Source organism: Mercenaria mercenaria, chromosome 13 (genome assembly GCF_021730395.1).
Source record: "Mercenaria mercenaria strain notata chromosome 13, MADL_Memer_1, whole genome shotgun sequence".
Lineage (NCBI taxonomy): Eukaryota > Metazoa > Mollusca > Bivalvia > Venerida > Veneridae > Mercenaria > Mercenaria mercenaria.
The window spans coordinates 77,704,251-77,730,437 of NC_069373.1; the positions used below are offsets into that span (position 1 = coordinate 77,704,251).

The 26,187-nt window shown below is 36.6% G+C and overlaps 1 protein-coding gene across 2 annotated transcripts in view; it reads right to left on the minus strand.

The window, feature by feature from the left end:
* The window catches only part of LOC123528979 (isoleucine--tRNA ligase, cytoplasmic-like), a 53,682-nt gene that overhangs the window by 13,488 nt on the left and 14,007 nt on the right, over positions 1-26,187 (minus strand). For both annotated transcript variants that reach the window (XM_053522396.1, XM_053522397.1), the window contains exons 5-20: positions 25,666-25,800; positions 25,194-25,278; positions 21,367-21,495; positions 16,347-16,434; positions 16,038-16,098; positions 14,346-14,444; positions 13,302-13,424; positions 12,730-12,920; positions 11,697-11,900; positions 10,765-10,959; positions 10,337-10,423; positions 9,749-9,832; positions 9,007-9,151; positions 6,329-6,449; positions 1,672-1,841; positions 1,270-1,391 (exon numbers count right to left, since the gene is read on the minus strand). In XM_053522396.1, coding sequence (XP_053378371.1) covers positions 1,270-1,391; positions 1,672-1,841; positions 6,329-6,449; positions 9,007-9,151; positions 9,749-9,832; positions 10,337-10,423; positions 10,765-10,959; positions 11,697-11,900; positions 12,730-12,920; positions 13,302-13,424; positions 14,346-14,444; positions 16,038-16,098; positions 16,347-16,434; positions 21,367-21,495; positions 25,194-25,278; positions 25,666-25,800 — 2,039 coding nt within the window. The remainder of the gene's footprint in view (positions 1-1,269; positions 1,392-1,671; positions 1,842-6,328; positions 6,450-9,006; positions 9,152-9,748; positions 9,833-10,336; positions 10,424-10,764; positions 10,960-11,696; positions 11,901-12,729; positions 12,921-13,301; positions 13,425-14,345; positions 14,445-16,037; positions 16,099-16,346; positions 16,435-21,366; positions 21,496-25,193; positions 25,279-25,665; positions 25,801-26,187) is intronic.

A 26,187-nucleotide genomic window follows, 5' to 3' on the forward strand; every position in this document is an offset into this window, starting at 1 on the left:
TGCACAACTACTGTTGGTACTGATCACTTGTGTGAAGTTCCATTAAATTGTGTCAAGGGGATGAGGAGAGATGGTGCGCACAAGATTGTGTCTATGTACATGTATATAGTATAGTAACAAAAAAACAAAGTCCCATAACTCTGCATTCTTTTTTCTAAAAGAACCTAACATGCCCCATGCACAACTACTGTTGGTACTGATCACTTGTGTGAAGTTTCATTAAATTGTGTCAAGGGGATGAGGAGAGATGGTGCGCACAAGACTGTGTCTATGTACATGTATATAGTATAGTAACAAAAAAAACAAAGTCACATAACTCTGCAAATTTTTTTTCTAAAAGAACCTAACATGCCCCAGGCACAACTACTGTTGGTACTGATCACTTGTGTGAAGTTTTATTAAATTCTGTCAAGGGGACAAGGAGAGATGGTGCGCACAAGATTGCGTCTACGGACAGACAGACAACCGGAATCCAGTATACACCCTTTACAACTTTGTTATTGGGGGGTACAAATAGGAGGTGCACAAGTTCATATCATGATTAGGACTCATGCAAGGTTTCATGAATCTATATCAAATACTTTTTGAGCTAGGTGTGTCACAAGGTGAAAATTTGCAATTTTGACTATTTCAGGGGCTATAACTCTGGAAGTAGGGGGCGGAGCCAGATGAAAAATAGGAGGTGCGCAAGTTCATATCATGATTAAGACTGTTGCAAGGTTTCATGAATCTATATCAAATACTTCTTGAGCTAGGCATGTCACAAGGTGAAAATGTGCATTTTTGACTATTTCAGGGGCCACAACTCTGAAAATAGGGGGCGAAGCCAGATGAAAAATAGGAAGTGTGCAAGTTCATATCATGATAAAGACTCATGCAAGGTTTCATCAATTTATATCAAATACTTTTCGAGCTAGGCGTGTCACGAGCTTCGGACGGACGGATGCACGGGCGGACAAGACCAAATCTATATGCCCCCACCATTCATGGGGGGGGGGGGGCACAAAAAATTCTAAGTTAAAAAGGGGCATAACTAATGTCAAAATTCAAATCAAGAGTTATGGGAATTGTTTCTCCTGGTGTAGACTTTGATAGTAAATAACCATTTTAAGTTTCAAATCAATAGATTTGATAGTAATAGAGATATCTGATTACATCAAAAACTTTAACCAACGGCGAAGGCGACGCTGGGGCGAGTGCAATAGCTCTACTTTTTCTTCAAAAAGTCAAGCTAAAAATCAGAGCTAAATGTTTATGTAGACAACATACCTAGGTTCGGGGATCATCATGAAGTGCACGCTGCGAGTGTCCTGACCCTTCATTGCTGCAGGGTCCAGCAGATGCTTCAAGTTTTGGTACATCAATTCTGTGATATACGGTATCAGTGGGGCCTAACAAAGGATACGAAAAATAATAGGTATTGCCTACTGCATACTATCACTCAACCTGACAATATGGACGGAAAACCTTAATTTTCAAATGAAATGGCAAGCTATATATTCCAGTATTCAAATGGTTTCATTTTTATATAGTAAAATATAAAATTGGAGGGTTTTCATTATTGCAATGCAAGCATTAAATTTCAATATTACACACTTTAACTTTCAAAGTTTTCAACTGAAAAATTCTGCGACAATTTCTTTCCAGCAAAAGATTCACTGATGTACTAACCATGACTTTGGACATTGAAAAGAGTACAGAAAACAACGTGGTGAGGGCATCTAGACAATCATCAGGCCCACCGTCTCCCTTCAGTCGCTTACGGTTCATCTTTACATACCAGTTGGTCAACTCGTCCACAAACTTTACCAGCCTTGGCATTACCGTGTAAAGTCTGTATGCTGTAAAATGATTTTTTAAAAGAAAATTAACAATGCGTGGAATCAATGAAGCACCTGTTGTTTTATAAAATAAAATAATATACGTTTTTTACAGTCTGATATGGGTTAAGCACCACTTTTCAACAGCATTTCATTTACTGTGAAATCATTTAATTTCGTCGGCACCAAATTTCGTGGTTTTGCTGGGGACGTAAATTCGTGTATTTTCATTTTTTTTGTAAAAAAAAAAAAACAAAAAAAAACAAGAGCTGTCACTAATGGTGACAAATGCCCCCGCAGCACCTTGACCTTTGACCTGGTGACCCCAAAGTCAGTAGGGGTGGTGTACTCAATAAGTACTATCAACATGTGAAGTTTGAGGGTCCTGGGTGCAGTGGTTCGCAAGTAAAGTGCCTTCATGCAAAAAGTTAAAGTTTGCCCTATGACCCTGACCTTAGACCTGGTGACCCCAAAGTCAGTAGGGTTGGTGTACTCATTCAATACTATCAGCATGTAAAGTTTGAAGGTCCTGTGTGAAGTGGTTTGAGAGTAAAGTGCCTTCATGCAAAAAGTTAATGTTGGCCCCTGTGACCTTGACCTTTGACCTGGTGACCCCAAAGATAGGAGGAGTGGTGTACTCAATAAGTACTATCAGCATGTGAAGTCTGAAGGTCCTGGGTGCAATGGTTAGCAAGTAAAGTGCCTTCATGCAAAAAGTTAACGTTGGCCCCTGTGACCTTGACCTTTGACCTGGTGACCCCAAATTCAGTAGGGGTGGTGTACTCAATAAGTACTATCAGCATGTGAAGTTTGAAGGTCCTGGGTGAAGTGGTTCGCGAGTAAAGTGCCTTCATGCAAAAAGTTAACGTTGGCCCCTGTGACCATGACCTTTGGCCTGGTGACCCCAAATTCAGTAGGGGTGGTGTACTCAATAAGTACTATCAGCAAGTGAAGTTTGAAGGTCCTGGGTGCAGTGGTTCGCGAGTAAAGTGCCTTCATGCAAAAAGTTAACGTTTGCCCTGTGACCTTGACCTTTGACCTGGTGACCCCAAAGTCAGTAGGGGTGGTGTACTCAATAAGTACTATCAGCATGTGAAGTTTGAAGGTCCTGGGTGCAGTGGTTCGCGAGTAAAGTGCCTTCATGCAAAAAGTTAACGTTGGCCCCTGTGACCTTGACCTTTGACCTGGTGACCCCATAGTCAGTAGGCGTGGTGTACTCAATAAGTACTATCAGCATGTGAAGTTTGAAGGTCCTGGGTGCAGTGGTTCGAGAGTAAAGTGCCTTCATGCAAAAAGTTAACGTTGTGACAAACGAACTAACTAACTAACTAACTAACTAACGCACGAACGGACGGACAGTTGAAAACTAATATGCCTCCCTTCGGGGGCATAAAAAATCATAATTTCCACAGGAATAGATCTACTAGTACTTCTGTCCTTACATGGTGAAACCTTCATGTGTCAAACAGCCTTACCATGGTTACCGAATTTGCAATCTACGCCACAGGAGATTAGCGAGTGATCATGTGCCAATTAACGACCGCGTTATCTATAATTATACAACACCTAATTTGCAAAACATTTTAAAACTGTGAAATATTCAACAAGAGAAGTTGGCGCCAATTAAAAAGTGTCAAATTCATAGCACCTTGCACAATTAGCATTCATAATCGATACAAGTTGATCATTGATCATTTGATCGTGTTTTAAACAAGAACTAGTTATTGTACTGCAAATTAAAACAAACTATTATAGATTTAAATAGTGTTGCTTTTATTCCGTATTACTATTATAACCCTAGTAATCCTTACATAAACTATTATAAACTGGTCCTGTTTTTATTTTTTATTTATTTTATTTATTTTTTGTTTGTTTTGTTTTGTTTTTGCAAAATGAATCTGCATCTAGAATTACAAGCTGTTGAATTTGTGCATGTTTTATTTCCTGCCGAGAAACGTGTAATGTGAATTAAGTATCAATGCACCAGACGCAAATCTAGCAATTAGATTTTCTAATTTAATAGTGCCAAAGTCTAGTGTATACACATTGCATAGCGGAGCTGAAAACATTAAAGTAACAGCCGTATTATAGTGCGGCTGGCACGTGATGCTACGTCAAACTGCTATTTTTAGTATCTACTATTACTTTGACAAGCATTTCATAAACAAACCACGGGTACATTTCTAAATGAAATAGTCAGTTTTGTTTCCACGCATGGAGCCTCCATAAACTACACGAAAGCTGCAGGTTAGTAGATCAGATCGAACAGCTATGGTGGGTTTTTTTTATTGCGACTGCATACAATTAAAATTATCGCGGGCACAATTTGCTCACTGGGACTTAAAATTCGTGGTTGAGCTCAACCACGAAATCCACGAAAATTAATCCCCCACAAAAAATATTGATTTCACAGTATGCAACAGCAGTCATACAACCTGGATCTATATTCATCTGTGTTTGAAGGCTGAAACTTTGCATAGACTGTAAAATGCTTATTTATTAATATTTTGTCGTTTTTTTTCTCAAATATGCATAAATTGCAAAGGAAAAATAATAAAAATTATTTTTAATTTAAAATAATTTGATTTATTTATTTCGAGAAATGTTTTGTTTGTTGTCATAGAAACGTAGCCAATCAGCTGTCAATCTGGTTCTCGATTTTGTAGTCCTTTATTTATAGCACTAAACCATTCAACCGAGAGCCAGTCGTCTAAAATAACAGTATAATACCGAAAATCACGTGCAGTCTGTCTCACTTACGCTGTTTCTTTTGACAAGTCACACCGATAAATTCTCCCACCCGCCACACCCCGTAAATTCGATAAGTCAACAAATTTTTAGATGTTGCAGTTTGATCTTTTATATATGATGTATTGTATCATTTTTCTGTCTAACATTTGCATATGTCTGTTAGAATGTTATTGGAAACAAAATTGCTGTCTAGTACTTTTATTTCAGACTGTGTCGTCTGCTTAATATCGATATCTGTTGTATTGGAATCAGAAGATCGTCTGCGTTTGCCAACGTCTTCATTGGTACCAGGAACGAATGGACAGCATACGTATTAACGTTTCAGTCAGACTGTTGTATTTTATGAGATTTATTAAAGTTCCTAGGTTCACCAACAGAGAAATGATAGACTGTGATTACTTTAAAAGTGTTATTTAGTGAAACACAGACTCTGTTCATGTAAATTTTGTGTCATTCTCAAAGGACAGTTTCTTTGTTTTATTTGATATATTTTGGCAAACGGTACTGTTTCTGATATATGTTAATAATGTTTTTCATTATGAGATATCAATTATAACGTGTATATTTATGGAAATGACGGTCTCATGCTCCTTCTTTTTTAAATTACAATTTAATAGTCGCTCTTAATGGATAATTTGCAAAAAAACAAAACAAAAAAGCGGAAAAAATTGTTTATTGACCGGAAGGTGACCGGGCGCTGTGGTTTAAGCTAAGAAAATTGAACCATATACTTTATAATTTTACCTTCGAAACTTCCGGTTACGGGTGTATCAACTCTCGTCGATGGCATTATCTGTGACTTAATTGAGTTGACAGTTTCGGGTCCGTAGACTGTTTAATTACTTTTGTTTTGGGTTATCTCAGGTCACAAGCTTAGTAACTTGGTAAAATAATTGTTATGGCTCGAATGCTGCTTCGGGTCATTATACTGTGTTGACTCGAATGTCGCTTCGGGTCCTTATGCTAGCTTTGACTGTAGACTCAAATGTCGCTTTGGGTCACTTGGTTATTTTGTTGCCGACTCGAATGTCGCTTCGGGTCCTTATGCTAGCTTTGACTGTAGACTCAAATGTCGCTTTGGGTCTTTTGTTATTGTTGTTGTTGACTCAAATGTCGCTAGGTCTGGCCCTTTGTGTATTGGTAAGACCTAGTTAATGTGGTTACCGTTTTAGATGTATTTAGCCAATGGCATTCCCTAACGCCGAATGTGTGGTTGTGCATTTTTAGTTTCCTAAGCTGGTACCTGTTGAGGGTACATTACATTGGGGAACTGGGGGTTTACGATTACACAGTCGGTAGGACTCTTATGGCTAAAGGTTTTGTGTATGGATACAGTTAATATCTCAGTGAACTGAGTGTAAATATGCAAGTGCGTTTTATTCATTTAAAATTGGTTGCCTTTTATATGACACGCCCGGTCTCCTTTCGGTTAACTTCCTTATTGCGTTTGATTTAGTTTTCAATAGTTTGGTAGCGAGCTTTAACGTCTAACATACCGAACTCAGAGCGGCCATTTTACCCAACTCATATTAATAAATGTTTGAGCATTCATTTTAATGTAAACTGTATTAGACGATTGATTAAATGCTCAGGCGCTTAATAAATAGAGTGAAGACTGCACATGCTTTTGTCTTTTATTTTGAGTAATTACAAATAACAGGAATCTTCAAGTATGAATATGGTTAATTAAGGCAAATTGAAAATTTGCTGTTCTTAAATCTATGTCTCTAAAGTATGGTCTCTGATATTCCACTTACCTTGCATTTCTTGCCTGACATATTTGATGAGAGATTGTGTGAATGATAGAATCCATCTGTCCATGTAATTGCCTGAGCTGCCCAACTTCTCCTCATGGTATTCTAGGGACACACCCTCTTCCTTTAAAGCACAAATACAGAAAAACTTGAATACATATAAGCTGTAGACTGAATAAAATGAATCCAAGGAAAGGAATTTGAAGACCCACAGTATTAATATGCAAGTAGACAATGAGGCAAACAAGTTAGAACATTTAAACTAAGACAGCTTCTTGCAGATTAATTTCTGTTCATGGTATTGCCGAGGTTTTTAAATAGAGATGAATATATTTGTTTGTTGTGTTTTAACATCAAGGGTGGCAAATTCAATTGTCTGTATTGCCAAGGTTGTTCCAAAGCTTGTACGAACAAGTGAAATTTGAACAGAATTTACTATATAACTATCATACGGACAAGTACAAAATAGCAAATAACAACAAGAGGGTCATGATGACCCTGGATCGCTCACCTGAGTAATATGAGCTACATGTTTCAAATGTCAAACTGATGATTTTTAGAAATTTTTTGGAAGATTTTCCGATGTACAATCAAGTAACCCTTAGGGCGGGGCCAATTTTACCCCAGGGGTCATGATTTGAACAAAGTTTGTAGAAGTCTACTAGGCAATGTTACATATCAAATATCTAAGATGAGGCCTTCTGGTTTATTTTTAGCAAATTTATGAAGATTTCCCTATGTACAATCAAGTAACCCCTGGGGCTGGGACAATTTGACCCTGGGGGGGTCAAATATTGAACAAATGTTGTAGAGGTCTGCTAGGCAATGCTACATGTGAAATATCTAAGCTCTAGGCCTTCTGGTTTATTTTTAGAAAATTTTGAAGATTTTTCTATGTACAGTAAAGTAACCCCATGGGGCGGGGTCATGATTTGATAAAATTTTGGAGAAGTCTAGGCAATGCTACAGGTCAAATATCTAAGATCTAAGCCTTCTGGTTTATTTTTAGAAATTTTTTGAAGATTTTCCTATGTAAAATCAAGTGACCCCTGGGGCAGGGTCAATTTTGACCCCAGGGTCACGATCTGAACAAATTTTGTAGAGGTCCACTAGGCAATGCTACATGTGAAATATCTAAGCTCTAGGCCTTCTGGTTTATTGCTAGAAAATTTTTGAAGATTTTACTATGTAAAATCAAGTGACACCTCGAGCGGGGTCAATTTTGACCCCGGGGGTCATAATTTGAACAAATTTTGTAGAGGTCCACTAGGCAATATAACATGTCAAATATTTAAGCCCTAGGCCATCTGGTTTATTTTTAGAAAATTTTGAAGATTTTTCTTCTTTTATCAAGTAACCCCATGGGGCGGGGTCAAATGAACAAATTTTGTAGAAGTCTACTAGGCAATGCTACATGTCAAATATCTTAGATCTAGGCCTTCTGGTTTATTTTTAGAAATTTTTTGGAAGATTTTCCGATGTACAATCAAGTAAACCCTGGGGCGGTGCCAATTTTATCCCAGGGGTCATGATTTGAACGAAGTTTGTAGAAGTCTACTAGGCAATGTTACATATCAAATATCTAAGATCTAGGCCTTCTGGTTTATTTTTAGAAAAATGTTGAAGATTTTCCTATGTAAAATCAAGTGACCCCTGGGGCGGTGTCAATTTTGACCCTGGGGTCATGATTTGAACAATTTTAGTAGAGGTCCACTAGGCAATGCTACATGTCAAATATCTAAGCTCTAGGCCTTCTGGTTTATTTTTAGAATTTTTTTGAAGATTTTCCTATGTAAAATCAAGTGACCCATGGGACGGGGTCAATTTTGACCCTGGGGTCATGATTTAAACAAACTTGGTAGAGGTCCATTAGGCAATGCTTCACACCAAATATCTAAGCTCTAGGGCTTCTGGTTTTTGAGAAGAAGATCTTTAAAGTTTTTCCTCTCGGTTGCCATGGCAACCAGAGTTCTGCATGGAATTCAATTCTTTGAATAATTTTGAAAGGGGGCCACCCAAGGATCATTCCTGTGAAGTTTGGTGTAATTCTGCCTAGTGGTTTTCAACAAGAAGATTTTTTTAGAAAATGTTGACGGACGGACGACGCACAGGTGACGACGAACATTGAGCGGTCACAAAAGCTCACCATGAGCCTTTGGCTCAGGTGAGCTAAAAACAGACAAGCAAGTCAAAATCAGATTTCGCCACCCCTGAACATACATCGATTTGTCATATGATGACTTTCCAGCTGTTATTCTGCAGGTACACCCCACCTGTCCTTTTTGGCATAATGTGAGACATTGTCAGGTACAAAGGTAGAATCACTGATATTCTCTAAGCCAAATGGACAGCTTTAGCACATGAAAACATGAGTGGGGCTCAAACCCAGAGCCAAGAGATCTGAAGCCAGCAACAATAAGCACCTGGCCAAAGAGAGATGGACAAGAAACTTTTTATCTTTATTTTGTATAAGTCAGCTGGTAAAAGTGTAAACACTCTCATCATTGAAAGAGAAATCACAAGGTAACTATTCCCTTGCCATTCTTTATAGGTTTTAACACATTGCAATCATGAATGTTTAAATCAGAAATGGAACTTGTGACTGTTGGCATCAATGGTTCATAAAATGCTTTTAGCACAGGTCTGACTGTACTATCACATTATCTTTACATGTTACCTACCCTTTCCAATCTTTCAACATTCTGCATGAGAAATCTGTAGGCATTATACCAGGGTAGGAAAACATCTTTGAGAATATCTCTCACACCCTCTTCCTTGAAGCGGAGGAAATCAGCTCTCACAGCCGGGGAGTTACACAGATACAACCTGGTTAACAAAAACAAATTGAGTATCACATCATCATGTATGTCTCCAAACTTATTGCTCAGAGGTAGCTTAAACAAGCTGGTTAAAAAATTACAGGGAAATCATACCCAGAAAGTACTCTTAGCAGACTTGATTCCATTATTTCTTCAGTCCTAAAATTTAATTCAGAAGAACAGATAATATTCCCATCCATAAATTCAAGCTCTATGTTTTATGCCAACAAAATTAGTGAATTTTACTGCAAGTTGAAAGATCTCCCTACTTAGTCACAACATTCAAATTCTTCTTAGCAAAGATTCATTGCAGTGCAGAAAAACTGTTTCATTTTTAGGTTTAGTGCCTCTTATCCACAGTGTCTCAGTTATGTTACAACAGATTCTGTACCAGTTCTAACCTCAAGTAACTGCGAACTTCTTCACATGAATGAGAAGTGTTTTATCAAATTGCCAATTAAAAAATTACCCTTGCCTGACAATCAAGATCAAAATCCGCCTACCTGATGATCTGCGCTCTCCTCTATTAGCTAAGGGGGCACATGTTTTGTGAAAGACTTATGCAGACAATATTCATTTTCTTTATGTTACTATGCAGACTAACCTGAGTGCATCAGCTCCATATTTGTGAACAACCTCCAGAGGGTCAGGATAATTCTTCTTTCTTTTGCTCATCTTCTGTCCATCTCTTCAAATAAAATACCAAAACATGTTACAACTGATCTTGGTCATACAGAAACTTGTTCAAGAATACTTCTATAGTCATTGTTTTTGGTTGGGTTTAACGTCGCATCGATACAATTATAGGTCATATGGTGACTTTCCAGCTTTGATGGTTGAGGAAGACCCTAAGTGCCCCTCCTTGCATTATTTCACGATGGGCAGGCACCTAGGTCAAACCAACCACCTTCCATAAGCCAGCTGGAGGGATTCTTCACATGAAGAATTCAACACCCCCCGTGTCGGTCAGGGGTGAGTGATTTGAAGTCAGCGACTATAACCACTCAGCTATGGAGGCTCCTATTCTTTTATAAAAAAATTTCATCACATGACTATAGTAAAATTACTTCAGTCGAGTCTAACAAATCACCACTGACATTTACCATTTTATTGAGATAATTATTTGGCAATTTACATGTGAATAAATCACTCTAACACTTTATATCTGTATAGAAGACTTTATATAACATACGAGGCTAGGACAAGTCCATTGCACACCAAGTTCTTGAAAGGTGGTTTTCCAAACAGCAAGGTCGACAACACAAGCAATGTGTAAAACCTGAAAATACACTTTAGATACATACCAACAATGCATGCATTTGCCTTTTTACCTGCATACAGTTACACTTCAATAAACTGTTGTTACAAATCCTTTTAAAATCTATACTTTTTTATGTCACAGTAATATCTGCATATGTTTTTCTAATTATTGGAACTGTATATTATATCTATCATCTCTTGAGTTACTGCTTCCAAGCAAAATTTTGAAACCCATAACTCTTAATTAAATCAGCAAGTTAGCTGAAAGATCAATATTACTGAGAAATTATTAATATTTCTGGGTGATTTATTTTTGTGGACTAATCTATCTATGAGTACGATGATTTGTTTACTACTCACCATCCCCTAGTCTGGTCAATGCCTTCAGCGATGAAGTCTGCTGGGAACGAATCATCAAAGGCTTTCTTGTGTTCAAATGGGTAGTGAACCTGAGCGTAGGGCATACTGCCACTCTCAAACCAACAGTCAAACACCTCCGATACACGTTTCAACTTTCCTTTACCCAGTTTTGATGGAATAGTTAACTTATCAATCCTGAAATAGTAAAACACTTTTTTTTCATATATTTCGTGTTTGGTTTATGGTATCACAGACTGCCAAGAACATATGGGTATTTTCCATCTTTCACAGATGGACATCAACTCCTAAAGGAAATATTTCAGGTGCAGGATGGTGGTAGGTGGGGACATACATAGATCATCAACTTCAAACAAGCCAACACAATCCTCATCTACCATACTAATACTGATATCAAAACAAGAGTCAAGTGCTCTGTAGTCGGCAACCTTAACAACCTGGACATAGAAGACCATATTCAGCCTGACAAAAAATAGTAACTACATGGTCATAACACTGACATATTTCTCAAGAAAATTCATCTTAAACAAGAGCTGTCACTAATGGTAACAAATGCCCCCGCAGCGCCTTGACCATTGACCTGGTGACCCCAGTCAGTAGGGGTCGTGTACTCAATAAGTACTATCAGCATGTGAAGTTTGAAGGTCCTGGGTGCAGTGGTTTGCGAGTAAAGGCTTTCATGCAAAGAGTTAACGTTGTGACGAACTAACGAACGGACAGTTGAAAACTAATATGCCTCCCTTCGGGGGCATAAAAAGTTATCCTAACCTTACTCTCAGTGTAATGACTAAAAGACTAAAAAGTTACTGCTAATGTCTTTAGGAATCTCTATGACCTCTATATTATCTCAAATTAAAACCAGAAATAGTCATATAAATCAAATTTAAAAGTATCAATTTTCACAGATGACTTACACTTCTCTATGCAGGTCATTAATATCTTTGACACCGGTCAGTTGTTTGAGCTCCTCTATCGATCCCACACACACAACTTCTTCCATGTCGTCTGAGACCCACAATGGAATTGGTGTTCCCCAGTACCGGTTACGGGATATAGCCCAGTCTCTGGCTTCTCGTAACCAGTTACCAAACCGCTTTTCCTTCACGAAGTCTGGCACCCTGCATAACAGATGTAAAGCTTTCAAGCTTTGAAATACAAAAGTATATAATGTAAATATTCCTTTTTACAAAACTTAAGAAAAATATCTGACCCATCTCTGGATCAAATTAGCAAACAATCTATCAAGTCAAGAACTAACCAGGCCAACAAGAGACAGCAGTCAGTTCATTATTTCATGCAAATTACTCATCATTTTCGCATATGCAACAAAAGGAAACTGAAAGGATGCATAATCATACTGTTTCTGGTCAGATTCAAGCTGGGTGACAGTGCTTTTTGACACGTTGTTTTCTTTTTAAATGAACAGTTCCGAAAATTCCCCGAATTACTTCATTTTTTACTATTTGCTCAATTTTGTAAACAAGTATCCCTACGAGCCCGCCAAGTGAGCCCACCAGCTGTCTTAAGTGTGACCCTGACCTTAGACATAGGGACCTGGTTCTTGCACATGACACTCCATCTCATAACGGTGAACATTCATGCCAAGTTACATCAAAATCCCAACATGCATGAAGAAATGCTCCGGACAAACTTCAATTTGACATTTGACCACCAACTGTGACCTTTACCTTTGAGATAGGAACATGGGGTTTGTGCATGACACTCCTTCACATTGAGGTAAACATTCATGTCAAATATAAACAAGATTGGTCCATGCATGTCGAAGTTATGGTCCAGACAATATTGAACGGACGGACGGACATACACTGACCCGCCAAAAGTGACGACTAATTCGAGCTCACCACAAGCCGGCTCGACATAAAAACATTGGCAAGCCCTTGTAAATGACAAAATTTTCAGTTATTTTAGATTTCCTCAAATATTTACCAGTATGTCTGTGAGTTATTGTTTAACAGCTGTTCTTTAGCATGTTCAACCCGGACAAACCAGCTTGGTACAGCCTTGTAGATGAGTGGCGTCTCTGACCGCCAACAGAATGGGTAACTATGTTTGGTCTCACTCTGGTGTACAAGCCGTCCTTCATCTTTCAGCTTCTTTGTGATCTTCTTGTCTGCATCCTGCATAAACAAAATCACGCTGTTGTTTTTCTTTTACTTCAAGAACATATTGTCATCTCAGCACAAAAAGTGATCAACTGTTTCTTTATGTCGATCCAATTAACCATTTATTGGACTACATGATATTTCCATAAGCTGAACAGAATGAGTTTTGAACTACTTTTCTTGTGGCAGTCGAATGTGCAAGACAAATGCTCTGCTTACTAAAGTGACCACCACCATACAAGCATTGCTTTAAATGTTCTTTCACCTGTTTTCAGACTTAAAATGTCAATGCGGACAGAGAAACAAAAGTTCACTGATACATGTGTACCTAGAAGACGATTCCATTTAGTACAGTAACTTTTTATATTTCCACTAAAAGATATCAAAAGCTATTACCTTGATATAAAGTCCTTGAAAATCTGTAACTTCCGCTGTAAACCTGCCACTAGCGTCTACAGGACAGATCATCTCACTGTCTTTGGTAATGATTCCATACTTCAAACATACCCGCTGATCATCCTGGTAATTATTCACACAAAACAGTTCAATAATCTGCAGACTAAACTCAAAGTCAATTTTAAGGAAAATGAATTTCTTTAGATATCATTTCTGTGAAAGAGAAAAAGCACCATCATAGACCCCACATTCCCTTCTTCAATGCTTGCTTAATACAACTGACCAACTTTTTTATTTATATATTTGTTTGGCATGTGTGCATGTAGGGGTTAACATCAAACAAACAACTATTAATTATATGGATACAGTCCAGCTTTACATGGTGGAGGAAGACCCCACGTGGCCCTTCATGCATCACTTCAGACACAAGCGGGCACATGCGTAGAACCACTGACCTTACCTAAGCTGAATGGCTTCCTCATATGGAAGAATTCTACACCCAAAGTGGGGTCTTAAATGACCAAGCTAGTTAGGTTTGACCTCCAAGTAGTCATACTTGACTATCCAAAGATACCATAACTGAGGTCAATCCATTTTATACTGGCAAGTTGTAATTCACTAACTAATAATATCAAGTCAGCTCATGAAGGAATTACTAATACATAAATGATATAATGCAGAAGAAAAAAATCATTTCTTTTCTAATCAAATATGCTAGAGAATTAACTCAGGTAAAATGTATTCTTATTTTATACATTTTCACAGTTTTAAGTTATTTTTCTCTACAGGGAAGCAATATTCCTATATTTTCAACAACTTTCTGTATTTTCATGTTACTGAACAAAGATTCCCTTTGCAATTTTAGCAACAGAATAAATACTATTTTTTCTTTATCATGAACTTTAATGTATACTGTATACAGTTTTTTTGTCATGTACTTGAGAATATGGCTCCTATAATTACAAAATAATAATTATTTACACAAACTAACCGATAATTGAGGAGTCACATCATGAAATAATGATCAGTATCTAAATACATTACCTCTCCAAAATAAGGGGCCTGGTGTACAACTCCTGTACCACTTTCTGCCGTTACATAGCTGTCGCAAAGAATACGAAATGCTCCAGACCTCTCTCGCATCTATAAAAGTCATAAACCATTTACAGAGGATATTACATGAAAATTCATGAGGAAAGGCACTAATGTAACACTGTTTTTACCACATGTATGTTAGCTTTTCATTGTTGAAACATCAAAACTACTTTCTTTACCTACTAAGGACAGTCAATTAGACCAAAGTCTTCTATACTTAAAACATCGCCAATGTCACTAGTGTAATACAGAAATTATGTATTTTTACTCCCACACCAGACAATATCATTACTGCCTCATTCTAAACAAAGTAAAGTAGCATACACAGAACATCTAGAAGAATTCACAGTTATACGGAAAATCTATATTTCAGATAATTTATTTTGTTGGGTTTAACATCGCACCGACACAATGTAGGTCATATGGTGACTTTCTAGCTTTGATGGTGGGTGGGGGAAGACCCCTGGTGCCCCTCCGTGAATTATTTCATAACGAACAGGCACCTGGGTAGAACCACCGGCCTTCTATAAGCCAGCTGGATGGCTTCTTCACAGGCAGAATTCAACACCCCGAGTGAGTCTCAAACCCACATCGATGAGGGGCAAGTGATTTGAAGTCAGCGACCTTAACCACTTGGCCACGGAGGCCCCTATTTCAGATAAAGCCTGATCTAATATCATTTACTTTTTAGGTACAGCTAAAACTGAACCTGTATATGATAGTTCTAACCATATACAAAAATGTATTTTAAGAATTACAGTGACGTCATATAAATGACATATCAAATGTCAATGTAACTTAAAGTTCCATAAAACTTTTTATTTTACGTAAAAAAACAGACAAAGCAACTTTTCAAATAAATGTTATGCATAATTACATAAGATAGAAAATCACCATTTTCAATATTAGACATGAACTTCAGTTAGGGTCATAAAGGGAGGTAATCATAAACAACTGATCCAATAATATTTTCCACTATGTCCATCAATATTCAACCTTTTAGCAAATATATGAGACAAATTTACGAGAAAACAATTATCGGAAAAAGGATTTAACAAGAAATAGACATATTTTAGATTCCTTTTAACCAAAAATGTGGCCGTCATATCATAAAGGAATACATTAAATGATTATGAACCCTTAAATAGTGTTCGCCTAAACATGGGGTAATGATTCTTTATATTCCTTATTGGTAGCCAAAGCAGAAAGTTTGCTACCAGGATCAAACACTCAAATGGGAGGTGCAAACTGATTTTTGTTTTTGTAGGGTTTAACATTGCACCAACTCATTCATAGGTCATATGGCGACTTCCCAGTTTTGGTGAGGGAAAACCCCAGGTGACCTTCTATGCATTATTTCATCACATGGTAGAACCACCAACCTTCCATAAGCCAACTGGATGGCTTCTTCACATTCAACGTCCAAACTTGAGGCTCAAATTCACATCCTAAGAAACAGGAGTTGGGGGGGGGGGGGGGGCAAGTGGTCAAGTGATTTGAATTCAGTGACCTTAAGCACTTGGCCATGGAAGCCCAGGCAAAATGATTTTAACAACTCAGTGAGATCTGTCTTGTATATCCTATATCAGCAATTTTTACGATTATAAATGTGTTTATTTATTACAATTATATTATACTTACATAAGTAAAGTACTGGAAAAGTGGTTTGTACTTCTTATTCTCAAGCACTTTTCCTGGAAACCTGAAACAATCAATTCCAATGTTATTAATATGGAGAATGTGTTTATAAAAGTAAAATGTCACACTAATGTTTGACAGCAAAAATGCCTTGCAAAACATCAAGACTAACTAAAACGTGTAATTTCTACAAGCTTCCCTATGAGGGCATAAAAATAAGTTTGAACAGAATGAGATAAAACTAGTAGGAATTGGGAAATATAGAATGTAACTGAGCAATGGACCATTACAATTTAAGACAGAATATCCTACTTTTCTAGGACGGTGTATTCCTCTGGATGTTTGAACAGAGCTTCTAACCTAGCTTCCATCATGATGTAAACTTTTCCAGTGTTATTGTCTGAAACAGATAGCAAAACAATCTGACTGAAGAACGCAATCTACATACAAGAGGGTATTGATGACCCTGAATCGCTCACCTGAGTAATATGAGCTACATGTTTCAAATGTCAAACTGATGATTTTTAGAATTTTTTTTGGAAGATTTTCCGATGTACAATCAAGTAACCCCTGGGGCGGGGCCAATTTTACCCCGGGGGTCATGATTTGAACAAAGTTTGTAGAAGTCTACTAGGCAATGTTACATATCAGGCCTTCTGGTTTATTTCTAGAAATTTTTTGAAGATTTTCCTATGTAAAATCAAGTGATCCCGAGGGTCATGATTTGAACAACTTTAGTAGAGGTCCACTAGGCAATGCTACATGTCAAATATCTAAGCCCTAGGGCTTCTGGTTTTTGAGAAGAAGATTTTTTAAGATTTTCCTATGTAAAATCAAGTGACCCTTGGGCGGGGTCAATTTTGAACCAGGGGTTCAGGATTTGAACAAATTTTGTAGAGGTCCACTAGGCAATGCTAAATATCTAAGCTCTAGGCCTTCTGGTTTGTTTTTAGAAAATTTTTGAAGATTTTCCTATGTAAAATCAAGTGACCCCTGGGGCGGAGTCTTTGTTTGTTTGTTTGTTTTGGGTTTAACGCCGTTTTTCAACAGTATTTCAGTCATGTAACGGCGGGAAGTTAACCTAACCAGTGTTCCTGGATTCTGTACCAGTACAAACCTCTTCTCCGCAAGTAACTGCCAACTTCCCCGCATGAATCAGAGGTGGAGGACTAATGATTTCAGACACAATGTCGTTTATCAAATAGTCACGGAACACATACGCCCCGCCCGAGGATTGAACTCACGACCCCGCGATCCGTAGACCAACGCTGGGGCGGAGTCAATTTTGACCCCGGGGTCATGATTTGAATAACCTTGGTAGAGGTCCACTAGGCAATGCTTCACACTAAATATCTAAACTCAAGGGCTTCTGGGTTTTGAGAAGATTTTTTAAGATTTTCCTATGTAAAATCAAGTGACCCCTGGGGCGGGGTCAATTTTGACCCCGGGGTCATGTTTTGAACAACTTGGTAGCGGTCCACTAGGCAATGCTTCACACCAAATATCTAAGCTCTAGGCCTTCTGGTTTTTGAGAAGAAGATTTTAAAAGTTTTTCCTACGGTTGCCATGGCAACCAGAGTTCTGCATGGAATTCAATTCTTTGAACAATTTTGAAAGGGGGCCATCCAAGGATCATTCCTGTGAAGTTTGGTGTAATTCTGCCCAGTGGTTTTCAAGAAGAAGATTTTTTTAGAAATTGTTGATGCACGACCCATGACGGACGACGCATGACGGACATCTAGCGGTCACAATAGCTCACCTTGTCACTTCGTGACAGGTGAGCTAAAAAGGTTCTTCTTGAATAATGTGTGATAATAACACACTGATAAATGGGATCCCAGATGTATATATAAATTCTTTAGTTAATATATGGATTTCTGTATCAGGTCAGCAAGGCTCTTAGTTCATCTGAACGCAACGTTCTATAGGTTGACTTCCAACCCTGATGAGAAGTACAGTCAAAACTCGGTATCTCAAACTCGCTTACCTCGAAATTCCGCTTAAGTCGAAGAAAAGTTCAAGTCCCGTCAAATTTCCTTTATATATATGTAATTCAACTTCGGTTACGTCAGAATTTGACTTACCAAGACTCCGGATGTGTCGAAAGAGATTTTCAGACCCGTCAATAAAATTCAAGTGCATTGTGAACTCGGTAAGTCGAAGTGAGAAAAATATGCGATAGAATTTCACACATGTCATTGTGAATGTGGTTGGACTTTAACACATGTCCATGTTTATTGCCTAACGAGAAAGCCGTGATGCCGGCATATCAAAGGTGCGGCGATTATCAAACTGAGATGATGTCATACTTGTTTGCATATGCCATAACATTAGATTTCTTTAATCAGCACTTATTTGTTTCTGAGACGTTATAAAAATTGCTTTTAATTTAACTAATGAATTAATTAGGTTGAACAGTTGGGATCTTTAATAAGGATTAATTAGAGGTAATCGCGATGAGACTGTAGTGACCTAGTTTTTGACCGCATGTGACCCAGTTTCAAACTTGACCTAGAACCTAGAAATTATCAAGATGAACATTCTAACCAATTTTCATGCAGATCCCATGAAAAATATGGCCTATACAGAGGTCACAATGTTTTTCTATTATTTGACCTTCTGACCTAGTATTGGATTGGACGTGACCCAGTTTCAAACTTGACCTAGATATCATCAAGATGAACATTCTGACCAATTTTCATGCAGATCCCATGAAAAATATGACCTCTAGAGAGGTCACAAGGATTTTCTATTATTTGACCTACTGACCTAGTTTTGAACTGCAGTTGACCCAGTTTCGAAAATGACCTATATATCATCAAGATGAACATTCTGGTCAATTTTCATGCATATCTCATGAAAAGTACGGCCTCTACAGAGGTCACAATGTTTCTCTATTATTTAACCTACTGACCTAGTTTTGGACCGGACGTAACCCAGTTTCGAACTTGACCTAGATATCATTAAGATGAACATTCTGACCAATTTTCATGCAGATCCCATGAAAAATATGACCTCTAGAGAGGTCACAAGGATTTTCTATTATTTGACCTACTGACCTAGCTTTTGATGGCATGTAACCCAGTTTCAAACTTGACCTAGATATTATCAAGATAAACATTCTGAACAATTTTCATGCAGATCCTATGAAAAATATGACCTCTAGAGAGGTCACAAGGTTTTTCTATTATTTGACCTACTGACCTAGTTTTTGATGGCACGTGACCCAGTTTCAAGCTTGACCTAGATATCATCAAGGTGAACATTCAGACCAACTTTCATGAAGATCTTATAAAAAATATGGCCTCTAGAGAAATCACAAGGTTTTTCTATTTTTAGACCTACTGACCTAGTTTTTGAGGGCACGTGACCAAGTTTCAAACTTGACCTAGATATCATCAAGGTTAACATTCTGACTAACTTTCATAAAGATCCCATTAAAAATGTGACCTCTAGAGTAGTCACAAGCAAAAGTTTACGGACGCACGGACAGACGACCTACGCCACGCGATCACAAAAGCTCACCTTATCACTTTGTGACAGGTGAGCTAAAAATTAACTTCTTGGGGGAAAACATCATTCGTTCAAAATGTCAGATTGAATGTCAGTACTCCGGGAGAGAAACGTGGTACAAAAAGGAAGCTTGCCTCGAAAACATTTGAGGTTAGTATCATTTTTATTCTTCGAAAAACTGAAAACTTTGATAAACACAAACTGTACAGAATCGTGTATGCGTAAAGTGCCGACAGCATATACACTGCATCAAGGAAACAGTTTTTTATTAAATCTTTTCGTAATGTGTACTTATTTCGTCCATATACGTCTCTCCTCATAACTCGAATTTCGGTTATCTCGAAATAAAAAGCACAGTCCCTTGAAATTCGAGATACCGAGTTTCATCTGTATTTTGAAGAGTTGATTTTACCAGACTGATAGTATAATATCATGTTTTAACCATTATTGGTCATCAAAATGCTTGAATATATGCTCTACCTCCTTTTTTTTTATTGTCAGGGCTTCAGAAATTTTGAAAACCCAATTGGTCTGAATGTCGGCGTTACCCCTCCCACCGTATTATACATGTATACTATATTCATAAAACGTAATAGAGTAAAGAAATTAGTATGTCATGCATTAAAAATGAATTACCTGTCACCGTGATCAACAATTTCCTGCTTGGCAGGTGGTCATTTATTGGGATTTCAGACCGAATTTTATACTTTTTCTCCATTTTTACTGGACCAATTTTTTTTGTTTTTTCACTACAGAAATCGGTCTGAAAAGTTTACAAGAGCTGTCACAGGAGACAGCGCGCTCGACTATTTCAATGCTGGATAGTGAAATTGGGCACAATTGAGGAAACTGGAGCTGTCACTGGAGTGTTTAATGACTCCAATAGGGAAGAAGATACAATAGCTTGAGTCTGTGTCAAAAATATTAAGTAATAAGAGAGGTAAAGATAAAGTCATCAAAACACTATATAAGTATAATTTTAAGCAAAAAGGGGGCATAATTCATAAAATATTGGTGCAACAGTTATGCACCTTGTGTCATATGATGTGGGCGATGATGCTGAACAACTACTTCAAGTTTGAATTAAATGCATTGTGTAATAACTGAGATAGTGAAATGCATCAAAATTAACCTGAAATTCTAAGTAAAAAGGGGGAATAATTCATGAAAAATTTGTTCCAGAGTTATGCACCTTGTGTCATATGATGTGTGTGATGATGTTGAACAACTATTTTAAGTTTGAATCAAATCCATTCAGTAATAACACAGATAGAGTGAAAGTGCATCAAACTTTAACCTGAAATTTTAAGTAAAAGGGGGGAATAATTCATGAAATATTTGTGCCAGAGTTATGCACCTTATGTCATATGATGTGGATGATGATGTTGAATAATTATCTTAAGTTTTAATCAAATCCATTCAGTAATAACAGACATAGAGTGAAAGTGCACCAAAACTTTAACCTGAAATTCTAAGTGAAAAGGGGGGATAAATCATGAAATATTGGTGCTAGAGTTATGGCCCTTTTGTCAAATGATGTGGATGATGATGAGGAATAATTATTTTAAGTTTAGATCAAATCCATCAGTTATATTACAGAGGTAAGAAGAAAAAAGAGAAAGTGTAAAAAAACTTTAACCAAGGTGGGGACGCGGAAGGACGCCGACGCCAGGTCAAGTAGGATAGCTCTCCTTATACTTAGTACAGTCGAGCTAAATATCGGTCCAAAGCCTACAAATTTCCGAAGCCCTGTTTATTGTATTATACATTGAAACTGACTTGGTGCCTTAATAAGGACAAAAGCATATTCAAAACCTACCTTTGACCTTGACATAGTCCAAGGTTGGATTGACACACAGTGATAAGTTGCTAGGTAACGTCCAGGGTGTAGTTGTCCAAGCAATCATAGAGATGTCTGGGGTCTCCTCCAAGGGAAAACTGATGATAACTATATAAACACCATAGAAAATAATAATTAATACAGTTCTGTTAAAACATTAAAGTTCTGGGCCCATGTTAATCAATGTTCAAAGTCTGAAACTAAACACTTAAACTCTAAATTTTCTATTTGTTTGGTTAGAAATTATAACTTATAATTAGTACAGATTACTATGAAACTTTGCACAAGTGTTCAATAAGCAGCTACAGGTAACTCAACAAAATCTCATATTTAGAGATTGGCTCTAAACAAAGTTATGATTAACTGAATATTTGAAGCTCTCAAGATTAAAGCTTTAAACACTGGTAAATATGGGCACAGGAGAAAACGTAACTGTACTAAATATATTTCAAAATCAACTAGGTAGAAGAGATTTTGCAGAACTACAAATTTTTTAGAATTAAAAAAAAAATGTATTTCCTTTGATACTACTGACAGGGAAAATAATCTTTCTCAGGCCAGAGTTTTTTTATTTTTCGTTTTACGGGAGATTTTTGAAAAATGAGCAGGGGGAGGAGGGAATAAAAATAAAAATAAAAAGCTTGAAAGTGAGCATCTCGGAAAAAAATAAAAATAAAATAGAATTTTTAAAGATTTTTTTTATTTTGATGAACTTTCGTTTCAAGTTTTGTTTACTTGTGTTTGTGTCCAATATTTAATATTGTGATGTATTGTTATGTTTTAAGACTATAAAAGCCATTTATACAGGATGAACATTGAATAAAATTTCCATGCATGCTTGTGACTAAACTGCTTCAGGCACTGTAACTCACACTGGCAAGTCTTTAAAATTCAGAAAGCTTGTTTTACTTAATTTAAGTGGAAGACAAAAAATATTTTATCTGTTACAACAGCCACAGTAAATTTCAGTGACAGCAAGTAGAGACTAAAACACCTCTGTATAAAGTGGCTTAATTAGTAGTGTAGTAGTTTTGGTGGTTTGGTTTGCTTGCATCTTCTGCTGTGTAACCTCTGCTTTTTATACATAATATTTACTTATTGTATCTTTCACCAATATCATCTTATTGAGCTAACTTTACAGTTTATGCCAGCTCATAATATACTGGATTTTATCAGCAAAATAAAGTATTTAATAACTTTGAATAAGAGTCACAGTGCAGAGGGCAAGATTTTTTTTCAGTGATGAAAAACGAAAGATAATCTAGCAAAAAGTAATCTGAAAATTTACCTCATTTAACTCTGTGATTTGCACCTTTTTATAATACACTTAGATCAAGTACTGAAGATGCTTCTGTAATTTGCACCTTTTTATACTACACTAAGTTCAAGTATGAAGTTGCATCACTTTTTGTCAAAATATTGTCTCCAATAAAAGTATTCTTTATATTCTTTATACACTTATGAATTCTATTGAAGTTACAAAAGAAATGGACCATCTGTCTGAGATTTTGCCAACACTACCAGCTGCTTTATGCCAGACATTCCCAAGCCTGTGTAAAGTGTGAGGGGTCACCATTGAAATAAAAATGTAAAAACAATCTGCTGTTACAAACATTTATTTGTTCTGCAAACAACTAATGTTTTGAATAAAATTTAATGTCAAAGCACCTTTGATATTGTATAACCTTTCTATGGCAAACTTGTAAGTTGAATCTATTGAAAACAAAATGTGAGTAAGACAATCTTTAGACAATTTAAACTTTTAATACTGTCACTTTTATGAAAGGAGTATTATGTACAATAGTATTATTTCCGAAAAATATATATATTTTGAAAAGTGTCTAAAAAAATTTGGACACAATCATCGTCCATCCACCCGTGTAGAAAGAGAGAAAAAAAAAACGTTAAAGATTATCGGTAATTATTCAGTGATAAACTAAGTAATGTTGACCTTGTTTTCATGATCAATTTAACCCCTCTAAGAGCTAAAAGAAGTGTGTCAGTATCTTGACATCTGAAGCGGAGATCAAAGCGGTATTTTTGCTCGAGATTGTCATGGCATTACGTCATGTTTTCGCGCCATGTGACACATCACTGTCTCATCGTACCGCATCGGTTCTTAAAATTGCTGAGAAATAGAAATCAATAAAAAATTTCTTCTTTAATTTGTTATCAAAAGCGAATGTGCTATATCCCGTATAAAAGGTAAATGTCTCAAACGATAGTTTCTATAGTGGATATCCTACCTCTGTGACCTATTTGCCCTCAAGGAATTTACATTATTGTTTGACAAGAAAAACTTTTAAATTGTTGGTCAAAAATACATGTACAAAGATTCATTTAAAACTTATTAAAAACCGCAGTGACATCACATTGATTTATTTTAAAATCGCATTTCTATTTACGTTCACGAGGTCACGTAACCTATTCTGCCGCACTAACAGAAATCTGTTTGCCAAAAATCGTCTTACTCTATGTATTATAATCGCAGCCGCTTTTTCATTATTTAAGATTTTTTTATTCTGTTTTTTGTACTTTCTGGTCAAAAGTCTGAATTTTAAGCCCATAGTATTCATCATTTATTTACTTTTAGAAAGAAATAAGTAACTAAGATCGCGCTGTTTGAATTTTTACAAATGATTATATGAAAATTCGACCGTTTTTATAGAATTTTGCCTACATTTCTGTCGATATCTTATTACAATCATTACAGAATTCAAAAAATATTATTTCTCAAGGGGTGTTGAAAACTTGAAGCGAAAATATTAAAAAATGAATGCACTACGCACGGTTTTTGTGTACGTGTCGATGTAAATTAGATGTTACGATAGGTCACACGTGCTTGTGGAATGGAAAATTACCGGCATGACGTTTTGATATCTTTATCTGTTTCCAGTCAATCCAGGTAGCGACTGAACCATCTCAAAGTTTGTTGAAGTTTTGTAGATGTAATTTCTGAATTTTGGTAAAGTAAGGACGTAAAAAAAAAACACTCGCCCGATCGGTCGAGTACACAGCGAGGTCCACTCGTCTTACTCAGACTTAACTCGCCAATTCGAGCAGGCGAGTGGAATTTTACACCCTGTTAATGCCGATAAATGTACGGCAAAACACGATATTTTGCACGCGTTAAACTCCCTTCCTGTGAAATTACGTCCAGGTGAAAAAACACTAATTTTATTTTCTTTGGGGCTGTAAACAACCGACCGGCGGAAAAAATAAAATAAAACTCGGGAAAATGAATTTTAATTTTATTCCACTTTTGCAATATTTAGGACCGGCGCTCCCGTAAAACGAAAAATAAAAAAACTCTGGCCTCAGTGTTTGTCCAAATTCAATATTGTCCAGTTTGCTCAACAGTTTCTTCAAATACTGGTGATCAGCTACCATGAAATCACTTAATTCTGTCTGCATAAATTTTGTGCTTCTCACCTAAACATCTTTTTCATCATGACATAAATTTGTGGATTTCAAACTTACAGACTAAATGAATTGGACCTAAAGTTGTTTATTGGAATAAATTTTCTAAACGGACCCAAACATGAAAAGTTTTACTCCCAATCCCTCCTACAAATAATAATGATTCTGCTGTACTGTCATAAAGTCAATCTCCTCTACTTGTTTCATGCAAGGAAGTTGTCAGTCATAGTGAACAAAGTCTTTTTGACCAAAACACCAGGAATATGATTCAGTTAAGTAAGGTACTTAAGAAATTGCATTTAAATTGATACAAAACAGACATATTTCTCCTATACAAATGATACCCTGGAATCAGCAATGTTCAGAATATACAGAACAAAACTTACCAGCAGGATCTACAACATCCTTGTAATTCTGGCCAGACTCAAAGTTTGACAGGGGTGTATTACATGCAGTAGAAAATGGCATAACCTGTAGCGGAAACAAACAAATCACATTCCTATTATAAAGCATGTCATTATACTAGCTTTTCATCATTGCAACAGTCAAACAGAAACTATAGACTAATGAAAATGCAACATTAACGCATCTGATTATTCTTCTTTGTAAGTCATACTTATGCTGTTTCAACTCATTTATTTTTCAAGTACTGAACTTCCAGGCTCTTTCAATGGCACAACAGGCCTGATTTAAGCAGTTTTATTTTTCCCGCTTTAAAAAAAATGATATATGGAAAATGTCTGTTTCTTTCAAGTGAAACTCATGACAATTTAAACATATTCACAAAATACTAATCTAAAATTGCCGGGGGTAAACAATAGAACTAGACTAGTACAAATTAAACATTGTGCTACTCACTTTAAAACCTTTATACACCAGCCCCTTGTTGTAGAGTTCCTTGAACACCCACCAGATTGTCTCCATGAACCAGGGGTACATTGTCTTATAGTCCTTCTCAAAATCAATCCATCTGCCGAGTCGAGTCACAATGTGCTAGTGTAGAGAATGCATAAATACACAAAATGTAGTTCCTTATTTCTTTCACCTTACTTTCAAACCATGTTAAAATAAAGATATATGTTTGTTTCAGTTTAAGATCCAAATATCGCTGAGTGAAAACCAGATAAAATATTTTAACAAGTAATCTAAAATATGGTGTTCATGAGTACTTTTGGATCAGGGGAGGGCCCCAATAATGTTGTTATAACTTCTGGCCCAACCCTTTTGTATATTTACATTGATGTATTTATGTATGCTTGTTATATGTGTGTGTATTAAATATGTATATATATACAATAAAATATGATCATTAAACTAAAAGCACTTTTGGATACAATATCCAATTCTTTTATACTTCCTATTCTTACACAATTGACAGTG